The following is a 15,007-nucleotide window of genomic DNA, read 5'->3' as shown; positions in this document are numbered from 1 at the left end:
CTCCCAGAACTAGCTTTCTGAGTGATCCCCAGAGATAGGCTATATCATTTATCATTTATAAGGATAAAACAGTGTGTGGGGGGACTGTTTATTAAAGTGCTAACAATGGAAGCTCTAAATTCAACACTGTTGACTTGGGAAGATACTGAATCAAAGTATAGTACAGCTTGTATGAAGGATGTACACCTGATAGTACAGTGTATGAAGGGTGAACTTTAGGGTAAGATTTCTGTCTCTAAGACATTCTTCCCTCCAGCATTTCATAAGGTGAGACTTTCAGATTTTTAATACTGCTCCTCGTAGAAGCAGAATCTGTGTTTGACTGCTCTGAGACCACAAAGAAAAGCAGCCATCTCTTCTAAGCATGGGTAAAACCATGGGAGCCTTTGCACCTCTGCTTCTAAACAGTAATTAAATTGAATTTTAGTGTCATCTCTTCCTATAACAAGTTTATTTATATTTTGTTAATTTAAATTTTATTTGTACATATTCATTCAGTTCAGTTCTTGTACATATTCATTCAATTCTGGGAGCTTCAATTCAGGAAGGATATAGGAAAGTTGGAGAAGAGTCAGAGAAGGGCAATGAGGATGATAAAGAGCAGTGGTTCTCAACCTTCCTAATACCAGGACCCTTTAATACAGTTCCGTTATGGTCACCCCCAACCATACAATTATTTTCATTGCTACATGCAAATATGTGTTTTCTGATGGTCTTCGGCGACCCCTGTGAAAGGGTTCCACAGGTGGGGAACCACTGATAAAGAGGTTTGATGAAGACAACGTGAGGAAAGGTTGAAGGAGCTGAGCATATTCAGCTTGGTGCAAGGAGACTGAAGGTTACATGCTTACGCTCCTTAAATACCTCAAGAACTGTCACAGTGAGGTGGGGTAGGCCTGTTTTCTGTTGCCTCAGGGTAGCACCAGGTCCAATGGTCTGAAATTACAGTAGTTTTCAAATGAACATTAGAAGGGATAGTTTGACAGCAAGACCAGTTTGACAATGTAATCTAGAGACTGGAATGGAACTAAAGAGGTGGGGGGGGGGGGGTTTCCTCCTCTGGATGTCTTCAGAAAGAGGCTGGACAGCCACTTAACGTGAGAGCATGATTTGAGGAGAGAGCTGGATTAGATGGGCAACATCATTGAAGGCCATCACCATGTATGAAGCACAAACTCCTCTAGGGGAAACCTTTTGTTCCAGTAAATGCAATGAAGAAACAAGTGATGGTTACCTCTACATGAAACTCTTTGTCTTAAAGGAAGTATCTTCATTTTCAGGAACAGAAAATATTAACCATAGTCTTCAGTCATGGTGAATTTTAAAGGCACTATGCTCTAACGTCCTCCAAAGCACACTGAGGAAAGGCTTGTTTTGTGAACCCAAAACAGCTGGGACCAACTGTTCTCATTGTGGAAAAGAAATCTAGGCAACTCTACCTCTCCATTTCTGTGAATAGTTCAAAGATTATTGGGAAATGTAGTTCACATGCAACTGCCTTTGCAACATTCAATTTTCAAACCAATAATGGCCTAGGTCATTCCCATGCAACAATGTCTGGCATGAGGATGGAGATTGCACTGAGGCAATTTTCCAGGACTTCCATATTGGTAATTCAAATGCTTTTAGGAGAAGACAAACTTTGGAACAGTAGGACTGTTCTAGAAGCACCTGTTTTCTGTCAAGCCCTGTGACTACAATCAGTTCAAGTGCAGCTTTCCTCTTCAGTACATAGCTTTGAGGTATGTGGCTCTGCAGGGTTTGGAATAGGTGAGCATGGCAGTGAACTGCTCCATCCACCAAGACCCAGCAGCCGTCCAGCACTCTTGCACTTCAGTGTCCTTTAGAAAACAGGACCAATTTTTAAAAATTTATTTATACCCCCCCCCTTTCTCCCAGCACAGGACTTAAGGGAATGGCTGAATGTTCATACAGCACCTTACCAAAAAATAACTAGGCTTGTCACATGGCTAAAGGACACACTTCAAATTCACTTTATCTTTTTACTGTACTCTGAAAATAGCAGAAAACACTATATGTACTGTAGTTGTCCAGCTGGGTAGCTGGGCTTTAGATTATGTTTTGCTTGCTAAAAAGCAAATAGTCCTACTGATACCTAGAGAAGCAAAGGTCCCTGCAGTGGAAGGGAGGAAAAATATTCTTTAATTTTCACAGAGCATTAAGCCCATAGATACAACTAACTCATCTTATAGCTCCTTTGAAAGACAAAGCATTGGCAGTTTTAACAATTCATCATAAGTGAAATAGCAGACATTGGAGGCATAAAGCACTTACTATACGAGTTGATAAATTTAAGTAGAAAGAATGATTTTCTCTCATAAACATCCATGTACACGTCTTCTTGCCATTCCAAAACAAACAGTGCTCTTCAGTCACACTAATTGTAATCCTGAATATCCTTATTTTAAAAGACAACTTTGCATCAGAATATACTGAGGTGTTCATTGGAGTAACGCCCTACTAGAAAATCCTCAAGTATACTTTTCAAAAGCAGCAGTAAGTATGAAACACATCATAATGATTTCCTCATTAGCTTGCATTTTCACAAAGTGGTTTTTCTTTTTTTAGTTCATTGTGTTGGGTACAGGATCTCACAGATGTGTGCTCAGAGCACTGTCTCCCGGAAAACTCCAATAAGGCTATGAGGTCGTTCAGGCTCTGACTTCTGAGTTCTCCTCTCTAGTAGCCGAGTTTGTGCTGTAGTGAAAGTGCTCACATCTCCACAGCTCTCCAAATGCAAGAGTCCTGGATGCCTTCTAAAAGGCAGTGTGTGTGCCCTTGATGTAGATGGGTGAGCTGGGGTCATTACCTTTGCAGAGAAAGGAAAAATTAAAATTAATATTCCCTGTTAATAACTTATAACACCTTCCAAATCTGTTTTTATAAAAGGAGAAAAGCAGTTATTTTTATAAAGAAAATCTAAGGAAAACACACAAAACAGGACGAGACTGAAAAATATTCAAGCTGCATGTAAGTTTGGGAACTGGACCCTGCTGAACACCAGTTTTGATTTTCTACACTACCCTAAAACCAAAGCCATATGATGTAAATACTGCACTTTCACATCTAGTCTCATTAGCTTTTTATTGTTGGGTCTCAAACATTATTACCTCCTGGCAGCATGACCATTCAGTAACCCACAACAAGGCACAGTATTCACTGTTCTAATTTTTTTAACGAGGGTCATTTCTCAGCCAGCCCAGAGGAAAGAAAAAGGAGATGTGTCACTGGTTTCAAAAGTGGGCCATTGATGCTGCTGCTCCAAATTCAGCATGAAATCTCAGAGGAGACAATTTTCTGTTTTGTGAGTGAGTGAGTGTGTGTGCCTTCACGTTATAGGGCACATATAACTCCCTTGCTAAAACAGCTTCACTGCCTACTACCTATACATTTCCAGGCCCAATTCATAATAATGGCCATTGCCTATAAAGTCCTACAGCCATGATGGTGAACCTATGGCATGTGAAGTCATTTTTCAGGGCATGCGAAGGGTGTGGAAGAGGAGAAACAGGCATGTGCCTGTTCCTCCTCTTCCCGGCCATCCTGGGCTTTCAACTGCCTCCGGAGAGGCAGCTGAAGTCTTGGGAGGGTATTCAGGGGGGGCGAGAGGAGGAACAGGTACACTTCTTCCTCCTCTTCCCAGGCATTCAGTTGCCTCTGAAGATGCAGCTGATAGCCCAAGGAGACAAGGAAGAGAAGGAACAGGTGCATTCTTCTTTCTCCCTCCCTCCCGGGCCTTCAACTGTCTCCAGAGAAGCGGAGGGTTGGGGGGGAAGAAGTCCTGCTCTGGAAGTTCTGCCCCTGGAGGATGAAAGTACCACCTTGGAATTCCGTCCCCCCTGGAAGTCCCGGCACCTGCACCAAGTAACGCCTGGTACCAGAAAGCCTTTTAGTTTGGGCACCAGGTCCCTAAAAGATTTGCCATCACTGCCCTGTAGGCTCAGGTTCAAATTATCTCAAAGACCATACCTCCCAATATAAACTTGCCAGAGCTCTAAAAGCTTCAAGAAAAGATTTTCTCTCAGTCCCACCACCATCACAGGTATGTTTGTTCAGGACATGAGAGAGGCCTGAGTTCTCAGTGGCTGCTTCCAATCTCTGGAACTCCCTCCCATGGGAGGCTAGGCTAGCTCCTTCCCTGCTTTCTTTATGCAGGTAGGCAAAGATATTTCTATTTAAATGGCCCTTTAATGTAATGTGGGAGGGAGAGGTTTTATTGGGGATGTTTCATTTATCTTTTAAACTTTTGGTTATTTTATAATGATTTAAGTGTGTTTTATGTGTTGGTTATAACTGTTTTGAAATTTTACTGTAAATGTTTTGAATTTGCACTTTCTGGAAGCCATCTTGAGTCCTACTCTAGGAGAAAGGCGGCATATAAGTGAAACAAAACTAAATTTAAAAAGTAAATTCAAGTTGCCTGTCGACTTACAGTGACCCCCCCCCCCCCATTAATTTCATAGGGCTTTCTTAGACAAAGAATACTCAGAGGTAGTTTTGTCAGTTCCTTCCTATGAAATATCACACTACACTGCTATAGCACTATTATTCCACTTTAACGTCTATGGCTGCCTCCTGTGGTATCCTGGGACTTGCAGTTTACGGAAGGGCATTCAGAATTCTCAACCAGAGCTCTTGGACCTCACTAAATTACAAATCCCAGAATTCCACAAGAGGCAGCCATAGTAGTTAAAGTGGAATAATAGTGCTATAGCAGTGCAGTGTGATGTTCACCTTATAGCCTACAGCACCTGATATTTAATGACACTCTCCCATCCAAGTATTAACACAACTGTCTCTTCTTAGCTTCTAAGATCAGCCAGAAAAGCAGGAGGATCAGTCTTCTGCTTTCCTTCCTCTCCCCACCTGTTTGCAATGTTCCATGTATAGAAGCACATTACCACCTGACACTCCCCATTTCCTACATTCATAGAGCAGTAGATGTTCCAAGGCAGACCAGACTGATTCTGACCCTATTTTAACATGCTGTTAAACTTTTTTTGATAGTTTCAACCACAGCCATCTTCCTTTCATTTGTTTTCCGAGTAAAACTTATTCCATACTTCCAGACAAAAAGAGAGATTTAGTGTATTACTACTATCCCCAAATATCATTAGTATATGCTCGTCCTGCTTTGCTGTCTCACACTCCTATGGGGTAAGATTGGAATTTGTTCTCTTGTAAATTCAGAAATGTCAAGTTACTGAATACAAACTCTTAACTAGCTCTGAGATGGGAGAGAAGTGTGCAGAAAATAACCTCTGAGCAGAAGGAGAGAAACTTCTATAAGTTTAATAGATTTATCCAGTGCATTCAGTTCAAAGTATGTGATTTGTGTGAACAATTGTTTTCTTCCCTGTTCCCAACACAAAGCTGAAATAAGCCAGCAAACCCTACAAAAGGTCACATTTGGCATTGGGCTTCACATCCAAAAGTACAGCTGCAAACTGGCCCTGCATCCTGGAAGCCAGGGATGCCATTTACAGTGAAGAAATGTTTATGGGTTCAGACACAATAATTAACTACCTGTTCAAGGAAGCTGGCACTGGTGATGGCTTCCTCCATATGCTCTTCATCTGATTTTAAAACAGATTTTATGTCTTCCACCAGTTCATGGATGTCAGGGGTCATGCTGCAAGAAGACTGCTCCAGGAACTTTGCCACAAGCAGTTTTGTATCTATGTAGGATTTGTAGTCTATCAAGGACCTGGGTCTCGAGCGCAAAGTCTTTGCTCTCACACTCTTTCGCAAAATGACTGTAGCCAGTTCTGGTTTTAATTCTGTTTGGGTGGCAGCTTCACAGCTTAGCACTGGACCTGAAGACAAAAATAAAACCTTGCTGGAAGCATCTGGATAGCTTCAATGAAAAAGCACACAAGCACAAGTCATATGTGCACATGCACACACACAGAGGGAAATCCAATAATGAAGTAAAATACAATTATTGACTGACTGAAACCATATGGTAAGAAATCACTAGAGGATCAAACAAGGAAGAAAGCCTATTTTTATTATCAATTCATCATTGTAAGGTGCAGATGGACACTTGGCAATTGTGATAGGGAGAGTTTTCATGTACTTGTTTTCTTCATGCTTAAATCCCATCTTTGGATCAATCGGTGATAAATTCCAACAGGTAAACTGTTAGGTACTGATGTCGTCATAAACTGACTCACAAGCAAGTAAAAGTGAATTGTGAAGATACACAATGTCCGTACTCTAAAGAGGGAAGCAGAGATGTAGCTAAATTATTGGGACCATTGTGCAAGTGGAGTCAGCAGTGTGTCTGTTGTGCAATGGATCCTGTGGGTCCCAATGACTAATAAGGATCCTAGCATGAGGACACTGCGCAAGATACCCCAATACACACTGTTGCAATTTATAAGAAGAGTTGTGGAATATGTTGAGTGTGGCTAATCATGAAGTTATGTGCTGTATTTCTGATGAAAAATCTCAGCCACTTTTAGGTTCTAGGCTATTGTTATAAACAGTAGTAACTTAACTATAAAATAATAAACCCACTGAAAAAAACTCACGGAGCTACTGTCCCTGCCTCAAGTGCATACCATTCTGCTATTATTTTTACATTAATAACATCACACATAAAGTAATTGCTCAGGAGCATATCTAACAGATTATAACACATGAAGGACTGGCAACAAGGGGGGATATCACAATTAGAACCAGCAATAGGAAGGACCCAATGACACAAAAACACACACTCAACTCTTGTGATGAGCCATGTCTCATATTCAAGATGGAACTGATTATTTTGATAATTCTGTCCAAACAGATACAGTGGAATTTGCACATGGAGAAAATTTACTCGCTTCAGGGAAACAAATTTTCATTGGGGGAAATATTTCTGAAAAACCAATAAAACTAGGATCTAGTAAATGGAATTGCACAAGTATTTGGACACTGTTCTTTGGAAAAAGATTCAGTGCTAGTCAAGAAGCAACAAACAATAAGTACACAGAGTCTTTTAAATTACACAAGCAACAAGAAGAGAATCCTTTTTTAAAAAGTAACTATGATATTCAGAAACACAAAATGGCATCCTGTACTAAATATACACACCTGAAAGATGTATGTATGGTCATTCTACTTTCAGGTTAACAGTAATAATTTCAATCTCTGCCAAGTTACTGTTAGCTGCCATCTGTTACAGACCTGTTTCTAGGATAAACTACACAACTGAAGAATGTGCATTACCAAGGTACATATATACATAATTTTTACATTAAATAACACCCTTGCCAGGCATCTATCTCACTGGAGATGAACCATTATTATGCAAATATAATGGTTCCACAATTTTATGGTTCCTCAATTTTGTGGTCTCTAACAAAAAGAATTACAGTATGATTGGTCACCTCTGCCTAGAAAGCCATGCAGCACAGGATCGCTTTTAGATCGTTTTCTGAGAGGCTTGAGAGCTCTCCTTTGGGTTCCTGTAGACGCCAGCCCAGGTTCTGGATGCAAGGTGGTCTCTGTGGCCGAAGAACTGGGAACATCTCCATCTACTGCAAAAAGCAAGAACAGCCTGAGATAGGAGAATCAGTCAGACAAACTTGCATATAATCCAAAGACAAAAAAGTCCCTGAAGTATGTATAACAGAGAAAAACAGACATGGTTATTTTAATGTCATTCCTTTACACCAATTATTAGGAATAAAATTAGTTATTATCATATGTGTCACCAGAAAGTAAGAGAAATGTCTAAAGACACATTTATTGTGCCACATCTGGTAAACTATGGCCCAAAACACACTGCAGAAATAATCCATCTTGACAGTGCTTTCATTGTCCTGGCTCAATGCTCGGGAATTCTGGGAGCTGTAGTTTTGTGAGACCGTTAGCCTTCTCTGTCAGAGAACTCTGGTGCCACAATAAACTACTGTTCCCAGGATCCCCTAGCACTGAGCCAGGACAGTTAAAGCGGTCTCAAACTAGATACTTTCTGCAATGTGTTTTGGATTTATGTTCGTAATATTCATAGAACCAGTTGTAATAAAACAGATTGCAAATGCGAAGTCATGTTACCATGCATTTTAATTCATACACATACACAAACAAGCATGTGACTACGGATATACAGTACAAGAATATAAAGAGATGTAGTATAGTGAATGGCAGAAGGTAAAGATTTTGTATTGTGGTTCCACCATGTAGGGAAACAGTGATTCCTCACTCAAAATAACTCTCACGGTAACAAGCTTTTATCACAAGTATCTTCCAGGAAAAAATATAAAGCTGAAAATGAGTAAATCAATAGGGTAAGGACATTTTGGTGTTTGAATCTGGGTTTATAGCTACAAACATCCAAGCCAGTCAGGGGTGCTGACTAGCATGTTGGCTTGTTTGAAAATGCTTAACAATAATACCAAGTTTTTTTACCCATTCACTCTAGTAGGAACAAACAAGATTCCTGTCTTAATCTGACAACTAAACACATGTGCAATGTGTACATACACTAATGCTGTTACAGAAGTTGGTACAGTGGATCCTTGTTATATGCTGGGGTTTGGTTCCAAGATCCCTCATGTATAACAAAATCAGTGGATGCTCAAGTCCCATTAAATATAATGAGACAGCAAAATGGTGTCTTTTATAAAAAATGGAAAATCAAGGTTTGATATTTGAAATTTATACTTTTTTTAAAACATTTTCAACCTGTGTATGCTTGAAACCAACAAATCCGTGTATAAGAAGGGCCGACTGTATTATCTTTCTCCAGGCTCAACCTTGCACTATGATAGCCTCCACTCCAAACAACACTGAGACCTCTGGTAGACACAAATAGATTTTGACAGAAGACATCCTCAGTCCACATCTGGTAAATGAGCACGACTAGACACTTCTTCAATCCCCTCCCTCACTCTCCACCAGCATCAGAATGTCCATGGGGGGAGATACTGAAGTGCAACAGTGGGCCCCCAAGGAGGAGAGCCATAGCAGAGCTCCACATTTGGAACTCTTAAAGCTTAGCCATGTAGGATACATAAATATGTAAACTAGGAAGCCTTGACCTTGTGTGACAATATAGGGTGGAGTTCCTCCAGACACCAACATACAGAACTGAGATGAATGGACCTGTGCATCTCAGAGATGCATTTACAGGCACGTACACATAAAAAGGAGGCTGGAAGCTGCTTAGAGCAAAAAAATAAAACAGCTTTTGTAGCTATCATATCCTATATCTCTCATATCACTATTTCACAGATAGAAAAGAATCCAGTATTGGGTTTATTGGGATTAGGTTTATTAGATTTTAAACATGTAATTTTCACAGCAGTTTAGGAAGATATATATTTTATATAAGGATCCCCCCCCCCATATTATAGTCATGCCCATCAGGAAACTAAAAATTTGGATGCTCTTTCTTAGAAGAAAAAAACACCAGGCTTCCTGCCACAGAGGATCAGCTGCTAACAAAAACAGTGGCTATTATTTTGACAGAAAGTTATCCAGCTTCATAGACTGTAGAAAATTCATTACTGGAGAAGAATCTGGACCTGCTCATATCTGTGAGGTTTTCAAGAGCCAACATTCAAAGAGACATAAGGGCAAAACAGACTGCCCTAAAAAGCCAGTGTGTAGCTGCCACAACCCCAGTCCAGCTTTGTCACAGGCAGTCTGTTTCGCCCCATAAACCCTTCATCTACTCCCATTCTACACAAATAAGGATGCTTTTATTTAGAACCAATGCAATTAGTGATGACATTTACAGATGGATAATATTTTTAAAGTCCCTGAGAAACTAAAGTACAGGTTGAGTATCCCTTATCCAAAAATCCAAAATCTAAAATACTCTAAAATCTGAAGTGGATGTCTGAGATAGTAGAACCTTTGCTTTCTGATAGTCTAATGTACATAAACTTTGTTTCAGGCATAGTTATTTAAAATATTATATAAAAATTATTTTCAGGCTATGTGTATAAGGTGTATGTGAAACTTATATGAATTTCCTGTTTAGATTTGGGTCTCACCTCAAGGGTATATAATTAAGTATATGCCAATATTCCAAAACTTGGAAAAAAATTCAAAATTGAAAACACATCTGGTCCCAAGCAATTTGGATATGGGATACTGAACATGTAGCAGTCTTAATATTCTTTTACAGTTCAGAAATTTCAGCTGGTACAAACTCTATCTACCAGAATACATGTGGGGTAGTAGTGGTGTGATTACATGTGTTCCACACATTAGCTGTACTGTTTATTGATTCAATTCCAAGTTGAATTTAAAGTACTGGCACAAAACTGTAAAGCCCTTAATGGCTGCAGATAATCTGAAGGACTGCCTTAACTCCCCTGAACACACAAAGCCTGGGCCTTAAGATCAGCCTCTGAGGTTACACTCTCTGGCCCACTGCTAAATTTGTCTGGTTGCGAGGTACTGGGGCAGAGTCTTTTCAGGTTTAACCCCACACCTTATGTTGTCTCTTCTCATGGGGCTAAAGCAATTTCTAAACCTACTCCACGCTAGAGAGCTTATTTATTGGTTTTATGGCTGGTTCCCTATCTGATTCAATTCTTATGTATTATTTCTATTGTTGTACTCCTTTTCAACACTTTTCCGGTAAGCCATCTTTAAAGGCTTGCCCTAAAAGGGAGGGTAGAAATAAAATAAATGAACTGAACTGAACATGTTCCATTTAATCTGACAGGAGCATTTTACAGAGCCAGTTCGGTGATACGAACATCAGCAAATGTAAGACAAGAAGGTAATAAGAGTGCATTTATATTTGCCCTAAATTATTTTTGGGAACCATGTGGCTACTGCTTCATCTTTAGCAATCCTATCTATGCAAGACGCTCACTCCTGACCAGCCCAGAGCCATTTTTCATTATACTGTTTTTTTTTTTAAAGGACCCAAATATAACAGTTAATTCAGAAACACTGACAATAAAGATCTAAATGTCAGGAATACCAGGTCTATATATCTACAGCTCTACAAACAAAGCAACAACAAATGTAGGGGGGAAGGGTTAGGTGAGAAAGGGTAAAGGTGACTTCCTCAAGAAATGACACCAAAGCCATAAAATTGATTTGGGAAACATCTGAAGGTTTTTCTGCATGTGTGTATATCTATGCCCAGTCCCCACATTGACTGGACCCCCCTCCCCACCTCAAAAAAAAAGGTCCAGCTCAATTGCAAAGTTGCTTTGCTTCTAAGATCATATAATATGTATTCATAAAACCAGCTGCTACTTATCTTTAGCAGTTGTCTGCTAAAGTTAATCAACAGAAGAGTAGCAATGGATTTTGGTGAAGGGGGTATTATTATCCAGTTGAAATAAAGTCTGGTTTAGCAGTCAAGAGCAACTTGGCTGGCACAGGGAATGCACTGGCGTTTTTCCAGAAAAAAGTCACGTTTTAGAGTTTCTGCCAGAGACACGCAGACAGATTTAAAATCATGAAGCAACTCCACAGTTAGACAATCAATACCGTTGCCAAGCACTGCCAAATAGACAGAGAGATTCAGCAGTTTCCTCTCCCGTCCTAAACATACCCTTTGCCACCCACCCTTCCCACTGCATTAGCATTAAACAGAGAGCAAGATACGGTGAGTCAGCCGTAATCTACGTCTGTCTCTTCTTGTCCATCCAGCGATACAGAACAGTAAACACTGTAGTCAGCCTTTCATTGATAGGATATGTTATTTCTATATACCATGTAAAAGCATTTATTCTATATATTATGTAAAAGCCAATGCTTATTCAGACACTTCCTAATAAACCTTACATTAACACTTCACATGCAAAATAGTATTTTTTTCTTTACTGAAGTTACATTTTAATCTAGTAACAACTGTACTGTGAAGCATGGTTGGACAAATATGGCCGCATCTGCTGCTTCTGTCTGCTGTTTTCTACCCACACTGAGTACAGGACAACTAAATCAATTCTCATTGACAGGATGCTCAGTGCAGGGAGAGATGCACTATCATGTAACAGATTTGGGATTACTCTTAGACCAAGAGTCAAATCTCAACTACCTTACTAAATAACACACTAAATAAACCAGGCAAGTCACAAATTCAGCCTCAGTCCCCATTATTTATTATTATTATTAACCTTTATTTATAAAGCGCTGTAAATTTACACAGCGCTGTACATACAATCTTTTTAATTGGACGGTTCCCTGCCCTCAGGCTTACAATCTAAAAAGACACGACACAAAGGGAGTGGTGGTGGGGAAGGGGCCTCTCTAGTAGGATAATACATATAAAATACATAGCAATACAGGAAATGATTCAATAAAACAAGCAACAAAAGAACATCAAATAGCAAGTGACAATTATACAATGCCTGGGAATGCTGCCCTGAACAGGATGGTCTTCAACTCCGTTTTGAAGGTGGTTATAGAGGTGATGGCTCTTGCTCGCGAGGGAAGAAGGTTCCAGGAGTGAGGGGCAGCGAGTGAAAAGGGGCGAATCCGAGATGGGGCAGAGGAAATCCTGGGCTGGGACAGCAGACCTGGACTACCAGAACAGAGGGCCCGAGTGGGAAGGTGAGGAGAAAGAAGGTCTGACAAGTAAGGAGGGGCCAGTCCATGGAGGGCTTTAAATGTCGACAGCAGGAGCTTATACTGAATGCGGAAAGGGAGGGGGAGCCAGTGAAGGGATGCCAGCACAGGAGAGATGTGGTCAGAGCGGTGGGTGGAAGTGATAATGCATGCAGCTGAATGCTGGACAGAAATTAAAGGACGGAGGTGAGAAAGAGGAAGCCCAGCCAGGAGGACATTACAGTAATCAAGTCGTGAGACCACTAGGGCATGGACCAGGATCTTGGCAGTAGAGGCGGAGAGATATGGTTGGATTTTGGCAATATTGTACAAAATGAATCTACAAGCCTTGGCTGTGGTCTGGATCTGAGGGATATATGACAGAGAAGAATCAAAGATAAAACTAAGACTGCGGGCTTGCTGGACTGGTTGAATAGAAATGTTGCCCACAGAGACAGAAAAGGAGTGTTGAAGGGTGGGCTTAGGAGGAAAGACAAGAAGCTCCATCTTGGACATGTTGAGCTTCAAACGTCGATGGCGCATCCACTGCGAGACGGCTGTGAGACAAGACAAGACTTGTCAGGGGTGGAAAGATACAACTGGGTGTCATCGGCATACAGGTGGTAGGAAAAACCAAAAGAGCTGATGAGTTTTCCTAGGGACAGTGTGTAGAGAGAAAACAGAAGGGGACCCAGAACAGAGCCCTGAGGAACTCCAACAGATAAGGGAACAGGAGAAGACCACCTGCAACTACTGCAAAAGATCTGCCAGACAAGTAAGATCTAAACCAGTCAAGAACAGAGTCTGAGAACCCAAGGTCAGAGAGTATGTCAGTTAGGAGAAAGTGATCAACGGTGTCAAAGGCTGCAGACAAATCGAGAAGAATGAGAACAGAGTAAAGGCCATTAGCCTTGGTCTGTAAAAGGTCATTTGAGATCTTCGTGAGAGCTGTCTCTGTAGAATGCCTTGGGCAGAAACCAGACTGAAAGGGATCGAGGATGGAGTTGGCTTCAAGAAACTCAAGACAGCGAGAATAAACAACCCGTTCCAAAACTTTAGAAAGAAAGGGAAGAAGAGAAATCGGACGATAGCTAGACAAAGAGGAGGGGTCAAGAGAAGGTTTTTTTCAGAATTGGGGAAATGAGAACATGTTTGAAGTCCGACGGGAAGGAGCCTGTAGAGAGAGAGAGATTGAAGAAGCGAGGGCAGAAAAGAGGGAGCTATAGAAATTAGAAGACGAGTAGGAATTGGATCAAGAGGACAGGTTGCAGGTTTGGAAGAGTTCAGAAGTGTAGATAGTTCATCCAAAGCAGCAGGAGGAAACACAGAAAAAATTTTTAGGCGAGGGCAATAGAAGATTATGAGCAGAAGAAGAATCGGGGGGGACTATCTCAGAGCAAATAGTGGTAATCTTAGAGATGAAATAATTAGCAAAGTCATTAGGAGAGAATGATGAAGAGACAGGAGGAGAGGGAGGTTTAAGCAATGTGATGAAGGTGGAGAATAATTGCTGCGGGCGCCTCTCATTGGCGGAGATCAATGATTTGTAATAATTCTGTTTTGCCATAGAGAGGGCGCGTGAGAAGGAAGAAAGAACAAATTTGAAATGGATAAAATCAGCCCACTGTTTAGACTTTCTCCAAAGACATTCAGCCGCTCTAGAACAGGACTGGAGAAACTTAATGTTGGGGGTAAGCCAGGGCTGAGGCCTAGTCTTAGAGGAAGAAATGCGTACAGAGACAGGGGCAAAATGGTCAAGAGTTGAGGAGAGAGTGGAGTTGAATAAAGACATAGCTGAATCAGCAGAATCCCCGAGATTTAGGGAAGAGAGAAATGAATCCAGGGTCAGACCAAGATGGTTAGAGTCAACAGATTGAAGATCACGAAAATAGCATTGAACAGTATGACGAGGAGGAGGAGTATAAGTAAGAGCAAAGGAGATTAAATGATGATCAGATAGTGGAAAGTCAAGTGCCAGGTAGTCAGAAATGGCACAGTTTGCAACAAGAACTAGGTCAAGACAGTGACCAAGAGAATGAGTTGAAGCGTTGGAGTGTGGTTGGAGGCCAAAAGAAGCTAGCAGAGAGTTAAAGCGAGATGTTGTAGGGTTATTGGAATCATCAACGTGGATATTAAAATCACCTAGGATCAAAGTGGGGACTGACTCTGAAAGGAAGAATGTCAGCCGTGATTCAAAGTCTGAGAGGAACTGGGTGGCAGAACCAGGAGGGCGATAGATGACTGCAACCCGGAGCTGTAGAGGAGAAAAGAGTCTAATAGGATGAAACTCAAAGGAAGAGAAATGATAGCTGGGGGGAAAAGATAGGACTTGAAACTGGCAGGAGTTAGATAGCAAGATACCAGCCCCTCCTCCTCAACCCTCAGGGCGGCTTGTGTGAGTGAAGGAGAGACCACCAAAAGAAAGGGCAGCGGAGGTAGCAGTATCATGGGCTGGGAGCCAAGTTTCGGTGAG

The 15,007-nt window shown here is 41.1% G+C and overlaps 1 protein-coding gene across 3 annotated transcripts in view; it reads right to left on the bottom strand.

Moving 5' to 3' along the window:
- Window positions 1-434: 434 nt before the first annotated feature.
- Window positions 435-15,007, bottom strand: part of FAM189A2 (family with sequence similarity 189 member A2) — a 59,467-nt gene continuing 44,894 nt past the window's right edge. For 2 of the 3 annotated variants that reach the window (XM_042447258.1, XM_042447256.1), the window contains 3 exons: window positions 7,398-7,547; window positions 5,548-5,837; window positions 435-2,830 (listed from right to left, as the gene is read on the bottom strand). In XM_042447258.1, the coding sequence (XP_042303192.1) occupies window positions 2,627-2,830; window positions 5,548-5,837; window positions 7,398-7,547 (644 nt within the window). In that variant the 3' untranslated portion in view covers window positions 435-2,626. The remainder of the gene's footprint in view (window positions 2,831-5,547; window positions 5,838-7,397; window positions 7,548-15,007) is intronic. The other variant, XM_042447257.1, reaches the window with a different exon arrangement.

This window comes from Sceloporus undulatus, chromosome 2 (assembly GCF_019175285.1).
Source record: "Sceloporus undulatus isolate JIND9_A2432 ecotype Alabama chromosome 2, SceUnd_v1.1, whole genome shotgun sequence".
NCBI classification, from domain to species: domain Eukaryota; kingdom Metazoa; phylum Chordata; class Lepidosauria; order Squamata; family Phrynosomatidae; genus Sceloporus; species Sceloporus undulatus.
The sequence above is the reverse complement of the archived record's forward strand: the minus strand, read 5'-3'. Positions and strand labels throughout refer to the sequence as shown.